The sequence below is a fragment of the Monomorium pharaonis genome, chromosome 10 (genome assembly GCF_013373865.1).
Source record: "Monomorium pharaonis isolate MP-MQ-018 chromosome 10, ASM1337386v2, whole genome shotgun sequence".
NCBI lineage: Eukaryota > Metazoa > Arthropoda > Insecta > Hymenoptera > Formicidae > Monomorium > Monomorium pharaonis.
In genome coordinates, this window is record NC_050476.1 from 17,438,636 (window position 1) to 17,462,384 (window position 23,749).

At 28.0% G+C, this 23,749-nt stretch overlaps 2 protein-coding genes across 2 annotated transcripts; both read left to right on the plus strand.

Moving 5' to 3' along the window:
• Positions 1 to 47: 47 nt before the first annotated feature.
• Positions 48 to 6,955, plus strand: LOC105831948 (45 kDa calcium-binding protein). Its single transcript, XM_012672466.3, has 5 exons — positions 48 to 1,476; positions 3,305 to 3,788; positions 4,489 to 4,752; positions 4,837 to 5,015; positions 6,141 to 6,955. The coding sequence occupies exons 1-5, from the start codon at positions 1,459 to 1,461 to the stop codon at positions 6,318 to 6,320; spliced, it is 1,125 nt and encodes a 374-aa protein (XP_012527920.1). The 5' UTR covers positions 48 to 1,458; the 3' UTR covers positions 6,321 to 6,955.
• Positions 6,956 to 14,401: 7,446 nt separating this feature from the next.
• Positions 14,402 to 20,097, plus strand: LOC105831944 (venom allergen 2). The gene is made up of 6 exons (XM_012672457.3): positions 14,402 to 14,485; positions 14,902 to 15,029; positions 16,103 to 16,199; positions 19,127 to 19,182; positions 19,583 to 19,700; positions 19,819 to 20,097. The coding sequence occupies exons 2-6, from the start codon at positions 14,994 to 14,996 to the stop codon at positions 19,914 to 19,916; spliced, it is 405 nt and encodes a 134-aa protein (XP_012527911.2). The 5' UTR covers positions 14,402 to 14,485; positions 14,902 to 14,993; the 3' UTR covers positions 19,917 to 20,097.
• The last annotated feature ends 3,652 nt before the right edge of the window (positions 20,098 to 23,749 follow it).

Consider the following 23,749-nt stretch of genomic DNA (forward strand, 5'->3'; position numbering starts at 1 on the left):
CCTTATGTTATCTGTACTTTAATTATGGAAAAGGATTTTTTATTCTGTAAATACAATTAAAAGATTAGTGAACTGGAAATAATCAAAACAATCGGTAAAACAGAACAGGTTCAGCATCCGCTTAACAAACTGACAATTTTTGTGATAAAAATCAAAAGTTTCGTTTTTTCAGTCAAATTTCAACAAAGTGTGAAAAACTCAGTTAATGCCTATCGAGAATACCTAACATTTTAGTAATGTTTTTTTTTTTAAAGATCTAATATGGCGGAATCGTCGATAAGTGACCGGTGTGAAAAAAATAGACTTTTTATAATTTTAATGAATGACACTAAAAATATTACTTTTTTTTTTATTTTGTATATTTTATACCTTTATTGCATTTAAATAAAGTAAAAAATATTATTTTTATTTTGCAGGTTTTACCTTCAAATAATTAAATAAAGACTAAACCACAAAGTCTACTACAACTTTTCTATTTCTTCAGCAATCCACCTATAAAAATTATCTATTTTTTTGATCGATTATACCGACCTGACGCCTTAATATGTAATTTTAAAATATATTATTTAAAAAGTAATAACAAATTATTTAATAACATTAAAACTGATCTGAACTAATTTAAAAATAAAAACAATTATGGTCCCTTAAAATTCTTCATCGCTATAATCCAATGAATTAAATCCTCTTGGTGCAATTGCAGTAACAATATAAAATGTTTCCTTTAAAAAACTTTAAAAGTCGGTAGCAAATGGTACCGAGCATCCAATACCGACTGAGTACAAGTGGCATTCTGTTAAATATCTGAGTACCCGGCGGGCGTACGTTAACACCGTTTGTGTTATTATTGAAGTGTGGAGAGAAGGAGAACGAGACAGTGAAAGTGGATCAATACGCGGTGAGCGTGCGGCCTGTCTGGTAGCGTGCGGCTGTTTCTCCTGTCTCGAGACCGCCTGTCCGCGCTCGCGAGACACTCCGCGGCGGCACCGCTGACGGGTCGGAACTGTCTGTTCCTACCCTTTAACAGTCGTACAATCGTCGACCTCACCTCCAAATTCCACTCGGAATTTTGGCAGGGATGCGCGAGCCCGCGATCGAATCGGCGCTGTTCCATCGAGGGTGTCCGATTCGGCGCGCGACCAGGCGTTCCGTCTTAGCGGTTCGGGATTCGGTTTTCCAGGACGATTAAGAGGATTGACAGCTCTCGTAGGGAGACCGCTACTCTCTCATCTTCACGATTAATCCTCTTTACTCGTTTATCGCCGACCGATCGAAGGGTGCCTCGATCGAGCGGGTTCGATTATGCAGACGCGGTAGTGACGAATAAGTGACAGATTGATCTCTCTTCGCTGCATGAAGTCGGGAAGATTGGAAACTTCGCCGATTCGCGACTGACGGGGAAGAACGGAGAGAGAATTAGAAAGCGGCTCGGGTAAACCGTGTCTATGTTACGTGGCCGAGATGCACCTGTCACATCTTGTGAGTAAGAACGAAGACACCGGCGTTTTGCCGGAAGGTTACATAAAATCACGTCACTTCAAAAATTGCACAAACTATTTCTACGTTTCATTACGTATTATTACGTTTAGATATCTCCATGAAATTTGAGCAATTCTCTTGTCGGTGTTTAAAAATTATTTAATTTTCTGTTTGCTTTTCATTCTTACGTAGAATTGTATTTTGTAATATTTTGCAAATTTGACGCGGAAGTATCGAATCAAGTTTTTACATTTACTAATAAAACTTTAATAAATATTGTTTACAAGTTTATTTTGATCCACTTGTTTAAAAATTATTCAAAATTGAAGTAAAATATTATTATTTCTAATTTATTAACCATTAGGCTAATACTTTATGTGTCGTACGACAAGCTAATTAGACGTTGTGATTGGCGATAAGATAGAGCATTTCTAGAAACTTAAGAACCTTTCTAGTCTGTCACCAATCAGAAGTACTAACTTTACATGCCAAATTTTATAGTACACTAAGACACGTTCTGGAACACAACAAAATATTGAAGGAAAATATAATTTTATGCAACTAAATTCAGGTAATATGTAATAGAATCAATTTCTTTTTTATTTCGTTAATTATAATATCAGAAAGTTACAAAATAATGTCAAAAAGACATCGTTCAAATACAGAGTAAATAAATTTAATGTGAGATAATTAAATTAATTCTAATAAACTTTTATAAACTTTATTTTATGTATTCTTATAAGCTTTTATAAACTCTAATAAAATTACTTATGTACTGAAGAACATATAAATGGCCGCAGTTTCAATACACTTACATAGAACTATTTTCTTTATAAAGTCAGAACAACTGTCTACTCGTAAAATACTTGAGTAAAATGGCACTTTATCATATGTTTCTAACTTTCCCTTAGAGAGCTAAGGGCAATGTCTCATTGTACTCTTCCGTATATCGATCCATACTTTGTATTTAGATTTTATATCGATCTGAATTTTTATCTTAATAATCACTAACGTATTTTTAAAAATACTTTTCTCTATTTTTCTTTATTATTTAAATATGAAAGAATAATAATTTCGTATTTTATGATAATTAAGATACTTGTAAATTACCACAAAACAAAATAATTTGCAAATATTATATACCGCTTTTTAATTTTTATTTAAGCTTTTGATTGATATCTGATATATAATTCAAGATTGGTACCCATTTATAATATATCTTTGATTAAATAATGTTGCGTTTTCATTTACATGTTTATTAATGTAATTGATGGATCTATATTTTACATATATCTAGAGTCTATATCAATACGTATTTTCCATCTCAATATTTTAATTTTTTGTTTTCAAATATTCTTTCCTGTTCTATTCTTTTTCATTTAAATTATTCATATTTGTACTTTTAATGATTATCCATGGTAAAAAGTTCTCACATATCCATATTTTTTAAATTATATTTTATATTCTAAATTTAGAAAAATTTTTGACAAAAATATCTTAAATTTCTGAAGAATTTATAATTAAAAAAAATTATAGAACAATGAATGTTACAAATATTTTAAATCTTAAAATATTCCAGATGTATTAAGAATTCTAGAAAAAAATGTAAAAGAACTTTTTTTTCAATATTTCTGCAGAATTGTAAAAAATTAGAGGAATTTTTTAAAAGTTATAAAATCACATAAGAATTACAGAAAATTACAGAAAATACATATTCTAAAAAAATTGTAAAAGAAATTTTTACCAGGTGTCTTACCTACTTGTATTTTTTCTTAATAATACAAAACAACTTGCCAGAAAATTCATGAAATTTAAATTTCCCCGTAAGGTGCGAAAGGCGATCTGCAAGCAGGAACTGTCCTGCCTGCGTTTCCTGCGCTGGACCATCCTGGTACCGCTCGTGATCTATATATCGCTCCTATTTATCAAGTACAATAAAAGCGTACCTCTGAAAAGTCTATCGACCCCGAGCGACGGGGACAAAGAGGGTGCCGCGATGGACAGCTTATTCATCGAATTGGAGGCCGTGACGGCCGGTAGAAAAAACTCGGCGGTTTACAAGGACGCGGAAATCGATCGTCCGCGCGTGGACAACGACGGCGCGCAGGGGGTCGTAGGAACGGAAAATCGGATTCAGGATCCGAGGAGCCTTCTCGAGGACATTTTCCGGCGGGCCGACACCGATAAGGATCAGTTGCTGGACATCCATGAATTGGCGAAGTGGATCCACGCGAAAATCACCGAGCACATCTTGCGCGCCATGCGGGAGAATGTCGGCCTGTTCACCGCAATCGACAACAATCCGAGAAACGGTAATGCATATCTCATCGATGATTGCAAGCGCGATTTGCATGGGCGTTAATTGAAGTCAATCCAAGCTTAACTAACTGACATTAATTAACGTTATTTACGCGAAAACAGCTTTATTTTATGATGACACCACTTTCAAGCTGAGTAATTTTCAGTCAACGAGACACGTGGAGATTACGTGAGAATAATAATTGATGAACGGTTTCTATAGTTCCGGTTTCGATTTTTGTCAAGTTAAATATTAATATGGGTAATATCAAAGAAAACCACATTTTCGCTGCAGTATACACATCCATTTATTATGTACAGTGTGAAATTGGAGGGTATGGCTGTGAAACACGCTATTTTAATTGATCTTCTTGATTTTATTAATTGATTTATTTATAGATCACAAATCAATCATCATAATAATTATACAGGAATATTAAAATATTATTAATGATGCTGCAAGAAATTTGACGTTCTAGACATTTAGCTTGACCATTATTTGTAATTATTTTGATTTAGGGATCAACATAAAAAATTTTTCAAATTTGACTTAACTTTTATGTATACCCTTTGACAAAAAAAGTTACTCATAAGTCAAGAATTCTCAATCTTTAAACTATTCTAACTTTGTGAAAAAAATCATTATAATAATCTCAAATTACTTTAAAGGAAAATTGTGTACCGGTCTTATCGATTTTTTAATATTTGTCTCAGGTGAAGTGTCGTTGGAGGAATATCACGCCTATTTTCTGAGAACCCACGGTTTCTCCGAGACCTACATAAACTCCCATAACAAGAAGCACAGAGAGCTACCGAGGGCGTTGAAGGAGATCATAATGAGGGATCGAGCACGATGGGCCGAGGCGGCTAGGAACGATCCGGAAAAGTTGACCCTGGACGAATTTCTAGCCTTCACGCATCCCGAAAGCAGTCATAGGGCCCTCCTACAAATGGTGGAGGATCTCTTTGAAAAATTCGGTCGGCAAATGTCTCCTGTAATCTTTTACCTTACTTTTGGCCAACAAATTCTCGATAACCGCAGCCCATCTGTTTAATCTTTAGATCAGGACAACGACGAGCAGCTAACGGAAGACGAATTCTCGGATTTGCCGTCGGAAGGGGTAGGTCTGGATTTACGCGAAGATCGACAGTCGATAGGAGGCAGTGAAGAGAGACGTAAGGAGTTCCGACATCTGATTGACAAGAACAAAAACGGGAAAGCAGATCGAACTGAATTACTGGTGAGTAATAGAGCGTAAATAAATTAATAAGGAACATTGATTTCGCAGTTTATGTCGGTGGACGTGTAATATTTTGTGTACTGTTTTTTTTTCTTCTAAACATACATAAAAAGTATATGCTCATATAAACAGAGTAAAATATTTAATAAATTGCAAAATTCTACTTTTGAATATATTATACTTTGTACAGGAAAGATCGCTAACACATAAATAAAGGTCTTCAAAACTCCATTATTTTTCAGAAACTTTGCACTGTATTAATATTGATGAAAACACGATCTGCTTACATAATTAAAGAAATAAAAACCCGTATACATACATGATTATAATTTATATATTATAATTTTTACATTTGTGATGTTTTTTTTAATATAAAATCTGCTAAAAACAAATTCTTTAAAAGCAAGAATAAAAATTGCATAATATTTTTTTGCAAGTTGCATAATTTAATAGCGAGCGCATTACTGATAAATGTTAGATCATTTTCTTAAACTGTTTTATTTATATTATATTTTTTTTTTTCGTGTTTTTCTCCTAATACAGTATGAAGTTACAATATGAAATAAGTCGATGTGGGAATGTAGAACGATACATTTTTTGTGATTAAAAGCAGACATAAATGTAATTCTTTTTGTAATATAATTTTATTTCAAATAAATTGCTTATTTTTGTTCATAAATTGCTTTTATTTTCAAAATATTTAATTCTAGTCTTTTTATTTTTTAAACTTTGTTATTTAATACATAGAAATATATTTTATTGCTTAGTTTATCAATTTATTTGCTGATTAACTTCTCCACTATACATACATATATTGTTATATTAGTTATAAAATGTAAAACAAATGTTATAATATTACTTACCATCTGATAGAAGACACTTTCTTTACCGATATCTTCCAAAATTTTATTTCTTGTTTTGTTTAAGAAATCTTGTCCAAAGACAAAATAATACCCAAGTATTGGTGACTTTTCTTTGTAACAACAATAATAATATTAAAATTAATTGTTAAAGAATTTATATTGTGGAATATTTCGTACACTTTTACGAATTGCTACAAATGTCTGAATCAACGTAATAAAACATTTTTTTTTCAACTTTGTATAATAAGAAATTTTTTTATAGATGTACATCGATCCACGAAACCCCAGACATGCTATACAAGAAGCCCAACACTTAATTACTCTATCGGACACAAATTTGGATGGAAAAGTAGATCTTTCGGAAATTCTTAGCAAGATGGACCTATTTCTCTACAGTAAGATGGTGGATACTGAGAAGAGCTTCCACGACGAGTTTCGATAATTTCCGCATGTGAACACGGAAAGAATGGTTCTATAAAAATGTATAAAAAATAGACTATAGATATAAATCTGAAATAATTTTGGACTATTAAAATTTATAAGATGCTCAAGCAACTGGATAAAAACAATATTTTAAAACGTTTTGACATTCCAGTTTGTAACATCCAATTTAATTATTTATAATAATCCAATAAAATTATTTTTAAATTTATATATATATATATATATATATATGTATATGCCTAGTAGCACAAAACATTAGTGCAAGATTGAGTAAATGCAATATTAGTCCAATATTATGAAATAGACGCTTCACCTTATTTAACCAATTTGTTTAACCAATAATATTGGTTCAATACTGGTTTAATATTGGGCCAATGTTAAATCATTTAGTTTTCTGTATTGGAGGTTAATTGTAATTTCTAATTTAAAAACAACTCGGGGAAAAAACTTTTATGTGAAAACATATACATATAAATATATATATAATATGTCATATATTTATACTACTTTCTCTTCTTTTGTAAAATTGTTGTTTGGGATAAAAAATAATTGTTATAGGTACTGAAAGACAAAAACTATTTAAAAAGATCATATTTGCATTGGTTCTTTTACAAAGATATAAAATATTTAAAAGAATATCCATATTATACATGATTATATATATGCGCAATTATTTTTTAGTTCTTCAAACTTAACTTTTTGTAAAAGAAGCAGTGTAAAAATTACTTTTTTAATTATTTTCTATTTTTTAAATATAATTATAATTTGTTTTATATCAAACAGAAATACAAAAAAAGAAACTAGTATAAATATATATGGACATATTTGATATACATGTTTTTATATCAAATTTTTTCTCCGGAAATATTTTATAACTAATATTAACATTAGGAGAATTGGCCCATGCACTCCCAATATAATCAATGTTTAGCCAATATTAGCCAATGTAATAACAACGTATTATGCTATATATTACAAAAAAATTATTTATTAGAATTAAAATTAAAATTTATTTTAATTTTTTTAGTTTTTATATCTTATATATATATATATATATATATATATATATATATATGTATGTATGTATATATATATATATAAAGTTTACAAAACTTTATCTCAATTAAACCTTATTAATAATATTTTTTTTTAATTAAAATAAATTAAATAGATCTTATTTAGATCAAGTATCTTAGCTAAATTTTTAACAAAAACAAACTGTTCTTTCCGTGAATGAAAATAATTATAAATATTGAAGGTTGTGTGTGAAAAGAAGTAAAAAATTGAAGAAAAAGATTTCTTCGACATTTGTACTGAAAAATTAGACAATATGATTTTTTCATCAAAGATCAATGAAAAATTATACCAATACTAAAGTTAATTAGTCGAATTGTACACACTAACAAACTTTAATAGAATTTCTTTATGAATGTTAATCGACTTGTCGCGCAAATAAAAATCGTAGGCTTTTAGAACGTATCTGTGATAGTCTTTACGACGTAGAGTATTGTTTAAGTAGACGCAATTATTACAGTAACATAGTAACGGATAAGTGTTATATTAATTTGCAGTAGACAAGGAAATGATTCAATCAGATCATTTACGGGATTAGAATTATCAATATAACTGCTTGCCAGATTGGATGAACAATGATGATACGGATGAAGAGTTGCAAATCCGTCCTTTTGTAGAGCTCTATTGCAACTTCTTATTGTTAATATCTTTTGTATGTGACTCGCTCATAAACTATCTAGAAGACTCACATAGATTCCAAATTAGAAAAAAAATTGTCCATCTTAAATTATATCGATTTAAAGATATTGTTTTAAATGTGGTGCAAGAAAAAATATCAGAGATATGATATAACTTAATATAATTATTTAATTTGTGATATTAATAAAAATAATTAATATTTATATATCAATATGTTCATACATTGCACAATAAAATTATGATATAATTAAAAAGTAATATAATGTGACGATATTCATGTAATATTTAACATGAAATATGTACTGAACGTATATACTGAAATGTTTTCGATTGAGAGAAAGTGCAGAAAGCTATGGAATTGAAAAGAAAGGGCGAAAAATGTTTGGTGGCATATTAAACATATTACGACCAAAATATGAAACATAAATATTCGTTTTCGACGGAAACCTCTGAGAATCTGAAGAATTCGAATACAACTCGTTGCTCATTATCGACGGAACGTATCTCGTTACAAATAATAACGGCTTAATCTCTCCTTTTAGAGCAAAATTTCATATTACATTTTAAGGATAAAAATCAATGTTCCTTCATAGAAAATTTTGTATATTAACGTGTTTTTTTATAATGTGATCTGGCACAATAAAACTTGTTTAGAAACTAATTGCTCGTGTTGTTCTATCTTATATTGTCACCTCAAATAGTTTGAAATAGATATATATCTACTTGTTAAAATCTCAAGTTTCTTTAAATTATTTTCTTTGACATTTGTATATTTATTTTTTTTATTACATTTATACGTTTTTAACATTTAAATATTAAAATTATTAAATATTTAAGTTTTTTTAAACTTTTTTAAAATCATTAATATTACAAAAAGATTAAAAATTAATAAGATATAAAAATTTGTTTTACATGTTATAAAAAATTAATTAATTAATTAATTAATTAATAATAAATATTATTTTATTAAAAAATTTTTGTTATTTCAAATAATTATGACGTTGCTTGTCGGAGTAAAACCTTTATATTTTGTTCAGGTTACTTTCTCACGATATAAAATCATTTGTAAACTTTTATTTAATATTAAAATATGTATAATTTTATAACCAAAAGAAATTATACAAAATTTTGATTAATTTAATCTTAATGACTTGCGTGCGTAAAATATAAAATGATAAAGACTTATGAAACCTTTAGGTGTCACATTCGATCAAAGTTGATTAAATTTTTATGTAATGTAATTAATTAATAACATAATGTAATAAATTAATATTGTAGCTTTAAATACTCTTAATTGTATAAAACAATTTTTAATGTATAATAATTAATTTACAATGTAATTAAATATTGTAGCTTTAAATATTATCAATTTCATGAAACGTAGAAAAATAATTTTCTCGAGAAATTATCTGCTTCACTTAATTACCTTCATTTTTTACCACAATTGTTGCGATAATTAACATTAAATTGGACTCATGACACTATGTGTACTCCCAAAGAGAAACTTTCAAAAATTAGTAAAGATAAGCTGTAACTTGCTTCGAACGATTATCTTGTTGCAATTTTATGGTATAAGTTACCAAAAATATCTGAGAATTCATTTCTCAATTATCTTAAATTCGATTAAGATATTAAGTAAAATTTGTCTTTTGCATCTAGAAAAATTACGATTATTTTGAGAGTCTTTCTCTCTCTCTCTCTCTCTCTCTCTCTCTCTCTCTCTCTCTCTCTCTCTCTCTCTCTCTCTCTCAAAATAGTTCAGTTTTTATCTCTCTCTCAAAGTAGATAGAAGGAAAAATGACTTTGATATTTAATATAGTAAAAGTGTGGATAAGGTTGAATATATTGAAAATGAATTCGAGTAAAACAAAATTTGTAGTTTTAAGAAGTATAAGAAAGGAATTAAAGAGAAATATTGTATTCAAATGCCTAGACCGAACGGAAATATAGGGGTAATAAAGTACTTAGGTATAATTATTAATGATAAGCTTATTGTTAGATTTAAGACCACTGTGACTATATGTTAAAGAAAATTGGGAAAAACGGGTTCTTTAAATAGGATAGGAAATTACATATTGGCATACACGAAATGCATTATATATAAGTCGACACCCCACTTTGAGTATTGTGCAATATTACTAGTAGGTATAGAAAAAACACAATTAAATAAATTACAATTAGAACAAAATCGGGCGAGTACTGCAATGTAATATGGTAGGTATATTAAAATAAAACATATGTTACAAGTGTTGCAATTTATGTCTATAAAACAGAGACTACACTATAATATATGTATATTTATATTTAAGAAACTACACCATAATATATGTATATTTATATTCTACATAACTTGGCGCCAAATCACTTAAAAGACTAGAAGTAATTAGAAGAATATGGGAGGAAAACTAGGCAAGATGGAACTATTGCAATAAAAATCTGTAGAACTAGGAGTGCACAAAAAAACATGTGATATGAGAATGTAAAATTATATAACGCGCCTTATGAATTGATATGTTTAAGCGAATGTTAAAAAAGCATATTTTATGTATGTAAATTTATATAACACATAATAGCTGAGAAAGCTAATAAATATCATTTATTCTCTTTCATAATCAATACATTCTTTTATAAAAAAAAAAAGGAATAAAAACCATGAACTATTTGAAATTGAATTTGATACTTTTCTTTTTTCATAATAGCATAGAAGTTTAAAAAAATATTACTACGTTGCGACATTTCTTATTGCAGTAAAATGTTGCAGACAAAAATTTTTTGCAACATTACTTAACAATATTGTTGCAACATGTTAACAATGTTTTAAAAAGTTTAAAAAAAAAAACTCAGTTAAAGATATGTTTAGATTAATTAAATACAAGTTATAGGAAAAGTTAATTTTAAAAAGTTTTATTTATATTAAATTAAAAAGCCATATAATTTATTTAAATCCGATTGTCAACATAATTACGGTATCAATTATTAAATATATTTAATATTTTATTTGTAAATTAAGTTATTATTAAGTACATAATATTAAGTACATTATAAAATAGTAAAAAATATTGTTTTTGTGCAGAAATGTATTTTTATTTTATAACGTTTTTCTTTTACACGGATAAAATTTTTAATTTACGAATAAAATTAATAAGTTAAAGTTTATACGTTGCAAAAAAAATAACTAGTTTAGGTCAAAAATTAAATCATTTAAAATTTACTAAATTAAATTAAAAGTTATTAATTTTTTAACTTTATTATTAACGTTCAACTTAGTTTTAACTAGTTACTACCTAACTTTGCTGATAACTATCAATAGTTGTGTACAAAATTCTGACCCAGAATCTCTGGGACGGTAAATAAACGCTACATCAGCTTCCGAGACAACACAAAACAAATTTATTAAAACAAAAATATCTCATCTCTACTGATCACTCTTGGTAAATGTCAACGGAATTACAGACGTGCTTTATATTTTTATGCTAAGCGATATCTGAATCATTGACCGAGAATATATTTAGGAAATGATATAATAAATATAATCTATAGAAGATTCGTAGAAATCAACTACATTGCCAAAATAAAAAAAAATAAGCTCTAGACCTTAGACTTCTCAAAGTATTGAATATAGTTTTTTTAAATCCACGTGTCAATACTTGTCAAATAAAACGATAATTAGGAATTCTTCGATCTACGATTCGAATGTTATAATCTATTCAATATTCCTTACTACGTCAATCTTGTGCAAGAATTAAACAAAAATGATCATGTACTAATAACTGACAAGTATTAAACATAATTGATACAATACAATATTAAACATAACTGACAAAAGAACCTTGTGTGGTCGAAAATTCTAATTGTGTAGAATACCGAATTATTTGTGTGTAGTATTAGGGTTAATAAAACTTGGTATAAGTTTAGAAAGGATAAATACATAAACTTAAAAATTTTTTGTTGGTGCTCAAAAACGATGTAAAAGTGAAACCGCCCTCTAAAAGTAAAAACATTTTTGTTTTTACTCAATATATCTCGTAAACTAAACGATATATCAAAAAATGTTTTAACAAAATTTTTCAGTATAAATATTTCCTTTTAACTACGTTGTTTATTTCTCGAAAAAATATTTTTTCTAATTAAACTTTTTACATACGATATGGTTTTATACATCTAGATACAACTTTATAAGGTATAACCGATTTTTATTCTAATGTACTAATAAATGTACTAATAAACTTTTACATAAAACTGTAAAATAATTGTTATATATAAATTATTTAATAATTAGAATGTATATGTCATCTTTTACTTTAGCTTTATTATTATCTTTTCTTTCACGTATGGATCTTGAATTTATTTATGATTTTTCACGCAATACATTTTTCGCGTTTTTCCGTAATAGCTGACAATAAAACATTTGGAAGACGTCTACGTCTAATTATAGAAGTCTCCTAGACATAAACAAGAAAAGTATTATCATACACGCATCATAAATAAATTCAAGATTTATGCGTAAAAGAAAGAATAGTAATAAAATGAATAATAAATGATGATACATATATTCTTTCTAATTACTAATTACTGTATTTGTAATACTAATTAAGTGTTTGTTATTGTCAGCTATTACGGAAAAAAGGGAAAAATGTAAATCAAGAAAAATAAATAAAATTGTATTAGTTATTCTTGATTTTTTACGCGATACATTTTTCGTGTTTTTCTGTGATAATGACAAACATGTTTGGAAAATGTCTACGTCTAATTATAGAAGTTTCCTTCTAGACGTAAACAGGATCAGAATTAGCATACGTGTGAGCATTATAAATAAATTCAGGATCTATGCGTGAAAACAGGATGACAATAAAAATCATAAAATAAAAGATGACATACATTCTAATTACTAATTAATTTATCTATATCATTTATTTTACAGCCTTATGCAAAAGTTTATCAGTACATTCAGAATAAAAATACGTTATATCTTATAGAGTAACCCTAGATATATAAAAACCATACGTATCTAAAAAGTTTAATTAAAAAAATATTACATATAACAATATTAGTACATTAATTCTTTCGACCGTTACATGTTTAAATATATCAATTTGAGATTGCCTAGCGGTCTACATCGGATTTTTGTGATAAATATAATTTTTTTCCCTATTAAATTTAATTAAATTTTTTAGTTTTATTAAGACTGTGTGCCGACAGGTATTGTCAGACTTGCAGCACAGTTACTAAGCTAAATTTTGATGCTCAAAAGCATTTTAAAATCCTCTTTTCCCTGAAAAACTGTAAATTAATTTATTGCACGTACGCTCGCACGGAATGACGAGAGATCCGGCTTCGACGAGAAAACCCCAACTGAGGTATTATTTTTCGCAATAAATTAATTGATAGCTTTTCGGGAAAGGGGGGATTTTAAGATGCTCTTGCATGCTCTTGAGGATCGAAATTTAGCTTAGTAACTGTGTTGCAAGTCTGACGAAACCTGTCGGCGTGCAGTTTAAATAAAGTTAAAAAATTTAATTTAATTTAATAGAGAAAAAAATTATACTCATCACGAAGATCCGATGCAGACCGTTATGCGGTTTACAATCCATTGATATGTTTAAAAAATATTTTTTTTTAAAGAAACAACGTAGTTAAAGAAAGATATTTATATTGTAAGAATTTTGTTTGAAATATTTTTTGATATATTGTTTAGTTTACGGGATATAACAAAAGACAAAAATGTCATTATCTTTAAAGAATGGATTTACACCTTCAAACCGTTTTTGAGCACTAACTAAAAATTTCTAAATTCATGTATTTACTCTATATTTGACAGGTTTCATTAAAATTAGATGCAATAAATTTAATGTAATAAATTTAATGCAATAAATTTTAATGCAATAAATAATCAACATAAAATAATCAACATAAATTTTTAATAAAAAATTTTGTATTTAAAAAATAAATAGTTAAATATATTTATAGTGTAAAACTTTTTTGATATTTCGTTTAATTTACGATATATATCGAAGAATGTCAGTACCTTTGAAGGGTGATTTTATCTCTTTAAACCGTTTTAGAACACTATCTAAAAATTTTTTAATTCATGTATTTTAATTATCAAAAACAAACTTAGCTTTTTAATAGTACGAATTTGTAATAAAAGATAGACATTTCATCGAAAAAGATGAAGTTAGATTAATAGTGGGAACAGCCGAAGTAGCTTCCCCTTTCAAATCCTTCAACTTTAATTTAAAATATTGTTTTTGAAAATGCTTTGTTTTCGAGATATTTCGACGTCTAAGTTAGATTGACTATAGATAATTGTTGAGTCATGAGGATTTCTGCTATAAACCAATAACTTAACTGTTAAATCGGGTATATATACAGTGCTTTACTGTATTATAATCAGTGTTGCTTCAGCTTTTGTAGGAGCAACTGTGTTTTGTGTTGGCCTCTTGCTAATATGTAAATACGTTCTTCGTTTTTAATAAACACTTAACTAAAATAATTAATAATTGTATAAGAGCTAAAAAACAATTCGAAAATTTTTTTTTATTTAAAAAATAAATTTTTTTCATAGGCAGTAAACGTGTTAAAATGAGATATTCTGCATATTAAAACATTTACTGTATACGACATCTTTTTAAAATAAAAAAATATATGTTAACACAAAATGTCATTAAATGTTGTAAAACGATATACTAATACGTTTGTTTATACATATATATATATATTTATATTTATGTTTAACTATTGTCTAACAATTAAAAGAAGAATAATATACATTGTATATTTTCTTTTACAATAGATACATGCCACCAGTAGCAATAAAACAAAAATTGAAGAGTAAACGTCATTAAACATCTTTATTCTCTTTCCAGAATAAATTTATTGTCAAGGTATTCTTGATACACTTTATAAAAAGTCTCGCATAACTTCTTATATTTTTACAATTCGAATAAAGAAGAACAAAATGAAGACTTTCGTGCTTGTTACATGTCTAATAATGGTAAGTACAAAGCTAAAAATCCTTAAGTACATTGATTACAAATATAACCTTTTAAGTACATTGATTACAAATATATTAAATTAAAATTCGCCTATATGGTCTGTATCGAATTTTGGCGATAAATATAATTTCTCTATTAATTTAATTTTTTCAGCTTATATAAACTGCGCGCCAACCGAATTTGTCTCTCTCTCTCTCTCTCTCTCTCAGACTTGGAACAGACTACGTTCACACGTCACCCTTAATTGAGTTTAATATCTATCATAGTTTGTGAGCAGACCAATCGTAATCGTTCTATTTTTTTAAAGAACGGCTGCAATTGGCCAGCTTAAGAACTACAGTAGTTATTATATAAATCTCATTAAGGGTGACGTGTAAACGCAGTCACAGTTTTACTAAACTGGATTTTGATACTCGAGATTATTTTAAAGTCCCTCCTCCCTTCCTCGAAAAACTGTAAATAAATTTATTGCCAAAAATAATACCTCAGTCAGAGTTTAAACCCGGATCTCCTATCATTCCGCGAGGGTGTCCTAGCCAATTCGACCACTGAGGTATATAGTATTATTCTTCGCAATAATCAGTACCCCTTTAAAGAACGTTCTTTCATCCGATGTAGATAACAATATTAGTTTATATGAGTTGAGAATATTAAATTAATAGAAAGATGATATTCATCGCCAAAATCCGATGCAGACCATACAGGCAATTTACTTTACTAACATGTTTAAGCACATACCGGTTGAAAAAATTAATTTGCTAATATTGTAAATTAAAATTGTCTAAATATACGTATTACAGATAATATATGTATATACATATATGTATATAAAATATGTGTATATATACACATATATATACATATGTAATATGCATATATATATTAATAAATTTAAATGTGTATGTAATACGTAATGCATTTTATATATTTACTATATTCTTCATATAACAATATATAAATATTATATTATTTATCATTGCTAAACAAAATATTATGCGCACTTAATAATTATTAAAACTAAGATTTATATTTTTTATATAAAAATAATTAGTTTCTTTAATTGTTTTTTCAGACGGTCGTTTTCGCAGTTGATTTTGAAAAAGTTCGACAAATTGGTCCTGACTTAGAAAAATGTGCAGAAACATTACCAAAGTGTGGAAATGAACCGAGTGAGTATCAAAAATTAAGATAAATCATTAAATATTAAATTACAAAAAATCGGTTTTATTTGACCAATAGAATTAAAAAAGAATATTAACAAGTTATATTTTTCTAAATCAAGTTTTATTAATTAAATTTGTTATTAGATATAATAACTGTATCTTTGTTTTTAACATTTTTTAATTAAAAAAATTAAATCATTTTTATTTAATTTTACAAATTTAATACTAAAACTACTGTATGTATTATAATATAAAACCACAACTCTCTTTTTAACATACGACATGTTAAATCAAATTAAAATAAATTTATTTTTTACTAGTGTTCAAAAAAAGATAAAATAGTCAATCTGCGGACAACAATTCAATAATTCTCTGAAAATTTTTTTAATATTTATTTTCTATCAATATTTATTTTAATTATACATATATTGTAAAATTTATTTATAAAAAAATATTAAAACATTAAAATATTACTTATTGAACTAAACCATTTAAAGTTTGAAAAAGCACTTATTTAACATTTATTTAATATTTTATGTTTATGTTGCATTAAAAATTTATTTACGATAATAATTTAAAAAATATTATTTATCACAGTTTTATATAACTTTTTATATTTATCAAATTGCAGACAGAATAAATTTTTAGTCTTGAAACATAGTTGAACAAAACTGGCAATATCATGATATTAAATTGATAATCAATGCAATAATAATGATAGCAAGCTGTTATCCCTCTTAACGCCCCAAAAATCCTACAAAATATTTGTTTTCCTCATAAAGTTGATTGATGCAATTAATTTTTCTTCACAATTTTTAATAATTTGTTTATAACAATATATTTATAACAATTAACTGCAAAATTAATTTTTGTTATGTGTTTTTGATGTTAAGTTTTTTTTGTGCTCTAGTTCTATTTATTCTAATTATTATTTTTTTACTAACATTACTAGTCTAATTTTGAGTCTTAAAAAAAACGTCTGTTTTACCGACAAAAAGACAATAATTTTTGTAACGCAAAATCTTTATTTTTTCTATAGATTCAAAAATTTGTTTTCTAGAATTAAATTATATATATGTTAACAGTCTAGATTATGACGTTTATACAAAAAACGAAAAAAAAAAAGGTTAATTTGCGGTATTTTTAATCGAGTGAGATGTCTGGAATTGTCCCGTTGTAACAATATTTGCTTGATATAAAGATTTGCACTTTATACTCACAAAATTCTAATTTCTAGACTAATAATAAACAATGAAAAGTTCTTAAAGTTAGACTTTAATGTCTAATTGAGACAAAATCGCTCTACGAAAATTCAGTTACATATGCGTAAAAAGTTGTTATAAAAATTGTCTTTTTGTCAGTGAAACAGAAACCTTTAGCATTTCCTTTTAAGGGTGATAAAACTTGTTTAATAATGTAGAATTATTAGTGTACGTAATGTAGATCGAATTACTAGTACATTATTAACAAAATTTCTTTTATAGATTTAAAAATCCTTTTCTGGGATTAAAGTATACATATCAACATTAATTTGTGAATTAGGTTTTAAGAACAAAAAAGTTAAGAACATAAAAGTTTTTTTACATTGTTCTACTTATCAACTAATCACGCGTATATATCCTTAAATTTTCGTAAAACAATTTTGTCTTAATTAGGCGTACCTTTAAAAATTTGACATTATTTATCTACATTATCTAAGTGTCTAGGATGTCAATTTCATGAGCCGATCTTTTATCAAGCAAATGTTGCGACGTAACAGTTTCACATGTTATATTTGAGTAAGAAATAATAAAAGTATTGTAAATTATAATTTTTTTTTACATTTTTAGCATAAATTATACATTCTGAACTGATAGTAATACACATATTTTTATTCTGGAGAAGTTTTTCCAAATCCAAAAAAGCAATAAGACGAATTTATCGATATGTAGAATAAACCGCTGATAACAATGGAAGGGGAACCGAGCGCATAGAGTAAGATAAGTTAATATCACGTTCCATCTCCTTCTGCTAAAATTAGATTGGTTCGTGTAATAGATGTCACAAATCAGCAGTGCTATGGCAAAACGTGCCCAAACGTGCCTTGAACACGATAAAAAGATGATTAATTACTGTATCTTGTACAAAATGTACAGCAAAACAGCCGATGTATCTATATAGTTTTCACATACAAATATATTGCATACAATAATATTTATAATGTTGTTTACAAAAGAAGTGATATGTAACTGTAAATCTTTATGATGTAATATAAAAACAGATTTTCAAGATTAAACTCGTCATTTCTACATGCTCCTTATTTTATATTATTACCTATTTATTATGTAAAAGATAGCGATAATATTTTATAATAATTGTTAAAAAAATAAATGTTTGAAAAACCATTTATTATTATGAGCTCTATTATGGTGTATCTTGTTCTTGCTTGGAAAGAGACGGAACGTTAATAATGTTATCTGTCTAAGCGGCACTTACTCCATGTGCTCGGCTAGCCTTCTCATTGCCATCAGCGGCCTACTTTATATGTCGATAGACAAATTTTTTTAATTAATTATTACGTTTAATCGGTAAAATAGACCTCCAACATTCTTTTAACTTTTGTTAAGAGATCTATTAGAAAAGGTTATAAAAGAAATTTATAAAGAAAAGTAACATTAGTAAATTAAAAGAGATTTTGAATTATAATTTCGAATGATACTTTAGTCAATGTGTTGTTAAAATAACTGCACCTTTCTAAAAATATAAATACTAAAGATAATAAAATATAAGATGATAAAAAAAGTCTTTAAGTCATCAACTTTAAAAAATTGAATAATTGATCCTTAATGAGCAAGTTATATTGGAATTTAAATGCGCGTCATTTATGAATTTAATTGTAAAAAGTCATACGCATTTGAAATTATGTCTATAATAAGAATTGTCTTACATTACAGAGGATGTCTTTATAAGACCTGATGTGTGGTACTGTGTATTAACACAATATGGAATAGTAAGTATTTATATAAAAATAAAAATTTTATAAAAATAGGAATACACAAATACATACAAATAGAACTATTAAATTTTTTTATTGATAACATTTTACATTATTATTACAATAATTTATATACGCATAATTTTATATACTTTTATTTTATAATTAACGTAACAACAAAATTTAATTTAAAATTAAATTAAACAACGTAATTTTAAAATTAAATAGGAAAAAGGGAGATAAAATAATAAATTTATGTGTATTTAAATTAAAGAAAAAATTAAAAAATATATAAATTTGAATAAATAATCATATAAATTCTGTAATGTACAAACAAAGTTAAATAATGATTTAAATTTTTAATTTTAAGATCTAATTGTTTAATAGCAGAATAACATTATATGATTATTTGTAGATTGATAAAAAGGGTGTAATGATGCATGATAAAGCTATTGCACTTTGTGACGTTCTAGTCTCTGATCCTAATCAGGTGGCTTATTGCAACACAGAAGCTTCTAAATGCATAGAAAAAGGTAATCGATGTATATTTTTAAAATACATATTGATTTGCAATAAAATATACAGATATTAAAATTGTATGAATTTTTGAATCAAAATGTAAAATAATTCTTTGTTTTGCTTTAATTATAGCAAATCAAGGTTCAGGATCCGACAGCGAGAAAAGCCGAGCTAAATTAGAATGTGCGATAAAAAGTGGTCTTCCAAACCTTATTCCTGAGCTAACATAGAAAAAAGCACATAAAGAAAGATTTGTCAAAAGTGGTGTTAAAATCGGTGCAATTACTTGATCACTGTTTTATGATAATTTTAAATATAAAATATTTCGGTTTTGGTACAGCTCTATATTACGTTTGTAATTAACATTAAAAATCAATATGTTATGCTAACAATAAAATACAATACATAATATCTACTTTTCTTACAGATTATTTCCATAAAATCCTAATTTTCATATTAACGATAAATAGATAGCGTTATTTTAATTTGTTTGGTAATAAATAAAATTTTTTTTTATCTGTGAAAGTGGTTCTTTTGTCACCTATCAATTCACACTAGAAGACCACAGTTCGACGCACAGATAACAAAAGATATGGTAAACCTTAATAAAAGGGGACCCATCTCCAATAACTTTGACCTTGACTTATGTTGTCCAGGTCACTCTCCTGAGTAATGTTCGAGAGATTTTAGTCTGCGCTTGTCATTCGTTAAAAATATTATAAACAAAAAAAGTTTTATAATTTGCTGTAATTTTCTGATATCATGTGCAAGTAAAAAAAATATGGGTAAATCTTAACAAAAGGGGACTCAGCTCCAGTAACTTAACCTTGACATATGTTAACATATGTCCTCCGGAGTTATTAACGTTATTAAAGTTATTAACAAAAAAAGTTTCATAAATAACTTTGACTTTGACTTATGTTATCAAGGTCACCCTCCTGAATATTGTTCAAGAGATTTTAGCCGGCGCTCGTAATTTGTTAAAAAAATATTAACAAAAAAAGTTTTATAAATACGATAAATGATATCTCTGCTTTACTTAAAGTCACAAACCCATGTGGTGCAGAGAACACGTGGGCGGGGTGAAAATAAGAAAATCTATTAATTTATGCGTGCTTTATAAAAATTAATGCGGGGATGTAGGAAGAGGGCGAAAATCTGCCCTTGTACCCCGCCTACGCGTTCTCTGGATCACATGGGTCGCGAGTTTGCATAAAAGATTAGGATAATAATAAATTAATAGACTTTTATTTTAAAGTACGCGTAAATCATGCTTTATTTTAATAATAAATTTATTATTTATTGGAGCTGGACTTGTTTTGTTAAGATTTATCCATATTTCTTTATAAGATTTAGATTAAGATAATAATAAATTAATAGATTTTTTTATTTTAAAGCACGCAAAAATGCGTGCTTTATAAAAATTAATGCGAAGATGCAGGGGGAAGCTCTCCCCTTGTATCCCGCCCACGCGTTTTCTGCACTACATGGGTATTGATGGTATTGAGGGCGAGATGAGGAGTATGTTGGAGAGGTTGGAAGAGTATTTGGATAAGAAAGGTTTTGAGTTAAATGTTGAAAAAACGAAGGTGTCAAGGGGATGCTGGACTGCCTCTCAAACTTGATCGAGGTCGATAATGTAGAGTCATTCGTGTACATCATTAATGAGATTTCGTATATATTTCTTTTATAGATTTAGAAATTCTTTTTTAGAATTAAAATACATATATTAATATTAATATGTGAATTAAACTAGTGCTCTGTTTCTATCCTCGGACCGCCTCGGACCGATTCCTCACTCACATATATATATATACGAAATTTTCTCTGAGGTTTTTTTCTTACACCAAAGCTTCTAGCTCATTTCTGCAAGCATTTTATTATTCTTTCATGTAATAAGATTAGTGCGTACTAGTTATTTGTACGTACAGAGTCTTTAAAACTTATGTGTTACAGATGAAAGATACGAGGCGACTGCACAAAAATATAATTTTCTAACGTTTTATGTTTTTTACATAATATTATAGGTAGGCACTATTTGTTATTGTCTATACTTTAATTCTGGAGAAGGATTTTTAATTCTATGAAATCAGTAAAAAAATAGGCCTAATTAAAAATAATAACGTTCAATCGGTAAAACAGACGACTCCAGCATCCCCTTAAGGTTTAAGAAAGGGAGAGGTAGAATGAGCAGAGCAGAGTGGAAGTGAAAGGGAAATAGAAGATGATAGAAAAGGTGAAGAAGTACAAATACGTAGGCTATGTGTTGCAGAGGAATAGGCAGAATGCTCAGATAAAAAATAGAATAAGGATAGTGGCAGCGGTGATGGGGCAAATATGAGAGATAGGGAAAACGAGATTTGGAAGGAACTGGGGAAGGCGGTTAGACCGGGTTTACAATGAGTTGTTAGTCGTTGGTTGTAAAAAATTTAACCAATCATGTTCGTTTTTTTTCTTTAAGATCAACTATGATTGGCTAGATTTCTTACGATCAACGACTTACGACTCATTAAAACCCGGTTTTATGGCTCTTTGATAGGCTAGTGTGGACAGTCGTGGGCTATAAGTAAGTGGGGGTGAAAAGAAAGGGAGAGATTAGAGAGATTAGAAGAAAGGTATCTGAAATGGATGTTACGGGTAGATGGGAGGACACCGGGATATATGGTAAGAGAGGAATTGCAAAGAGAGGAGCTAAGAAATAGATCAGCGGTTTGGGCGTAAGGTTTTGAGAGAAGATTGAAGAAAGGGGAGGGGAGCGGATTGGCAAGAGAATGTTGGGAAGAGATAAGGAAAAAAGAGGGAAGAGAGGGCTGATCAAAGTAAGAAGAGAAAAAAAGAAAATTCTTTGGGGACAGAAAATTGGATATGGGGAGGGTGAGGGAGGAGGAAGAAGGTTTTGGTAGGTTAATAAACGAGGATAGGAAATGGCAGGGAAAGGAAATATGGGAAAGAATCAGGGAGTCAAACTTTAATAGATGGTACAAGAGAGTAAGAAAGGGGGGAAATAAACCGGAGTACCTAAAAAAAGGGTGAGGAGATAGCAGGTGGAGAAGAGTCCCTAGATTTAGATTGGAATGTGAGATAAGAGAAGGTAGATATTGGGAGGAGCAAAACAGGAAAGTGTGCAGATTATGTGGTATGAAGAAGGATCGAATCATGGGAGCATATGTGAGAGTCGTGTAAGAAATGAGGGCAAGAAGAGATTCAAGCTGACAGGAGGCGATAGGATAGGTGTTGGGAGAAGAAGGAGACGGGGAGAGATGGATGAGAGAATTAGAGGAGAAAAAGAGAGGGATGATTGGTGGTTATGAGATAAAGGGGAGGGGGGGGGGAAACGAATAGGAATTTGTGTTGAATAGATAAAACAGAATGTATGAAAGGCAAAGAGAAAGAGAGAATGGGGTTGACATGTGGGAAAAGAAAAATGGAAGGAGGATGAGAATAATAACTTAGAGCCATAATGATTGACATATGTAAGAGGAAACAGAAGTCCAACGGTTAAGGAAACGTGTGTGTGTGTGTGTGTGTGTGTGTGTGTGTGTGTGTGCTTATGCGCGAGCGTAGCGGGGGCGGAGTGAAGTGGAAACAAAACTCGGCCTTTGCGGACCACCCAAGATAACTATTGTATAAGTTAGGTTAAGTTTAAAGCGCAGAGATGGATAAGTAAATATATTTTTTTAACTAAATTAAATAAAAATTAATGGATTATAAAATCAATTTAATTAAGTTAAAAGTTACATAAATGGAAAACTAACTCAGTTGAAGTTACGTTAAGATTAATTTAACTCAAGTTAAAGTAAAAGTTAATTTTGAGAAGTTTTATTTATATTAAATTAAAAAGCTATATAATTTATTTATGTCAGATTATCAACATAATTATAGTATCGAACATCAAATATATTTAATTTTATTTGTAAATTAAGTTAAAATATTAATTACATGAAAAAAATATTATTTTTAAGCAGAAATATATTTTTATTTTATAATTTTTTTCTTTTGCCCAGATAAAATTTTTTATTTAAAAAAAAAGTTAATATGTTAAAATTTATACGTTTCAAAAATA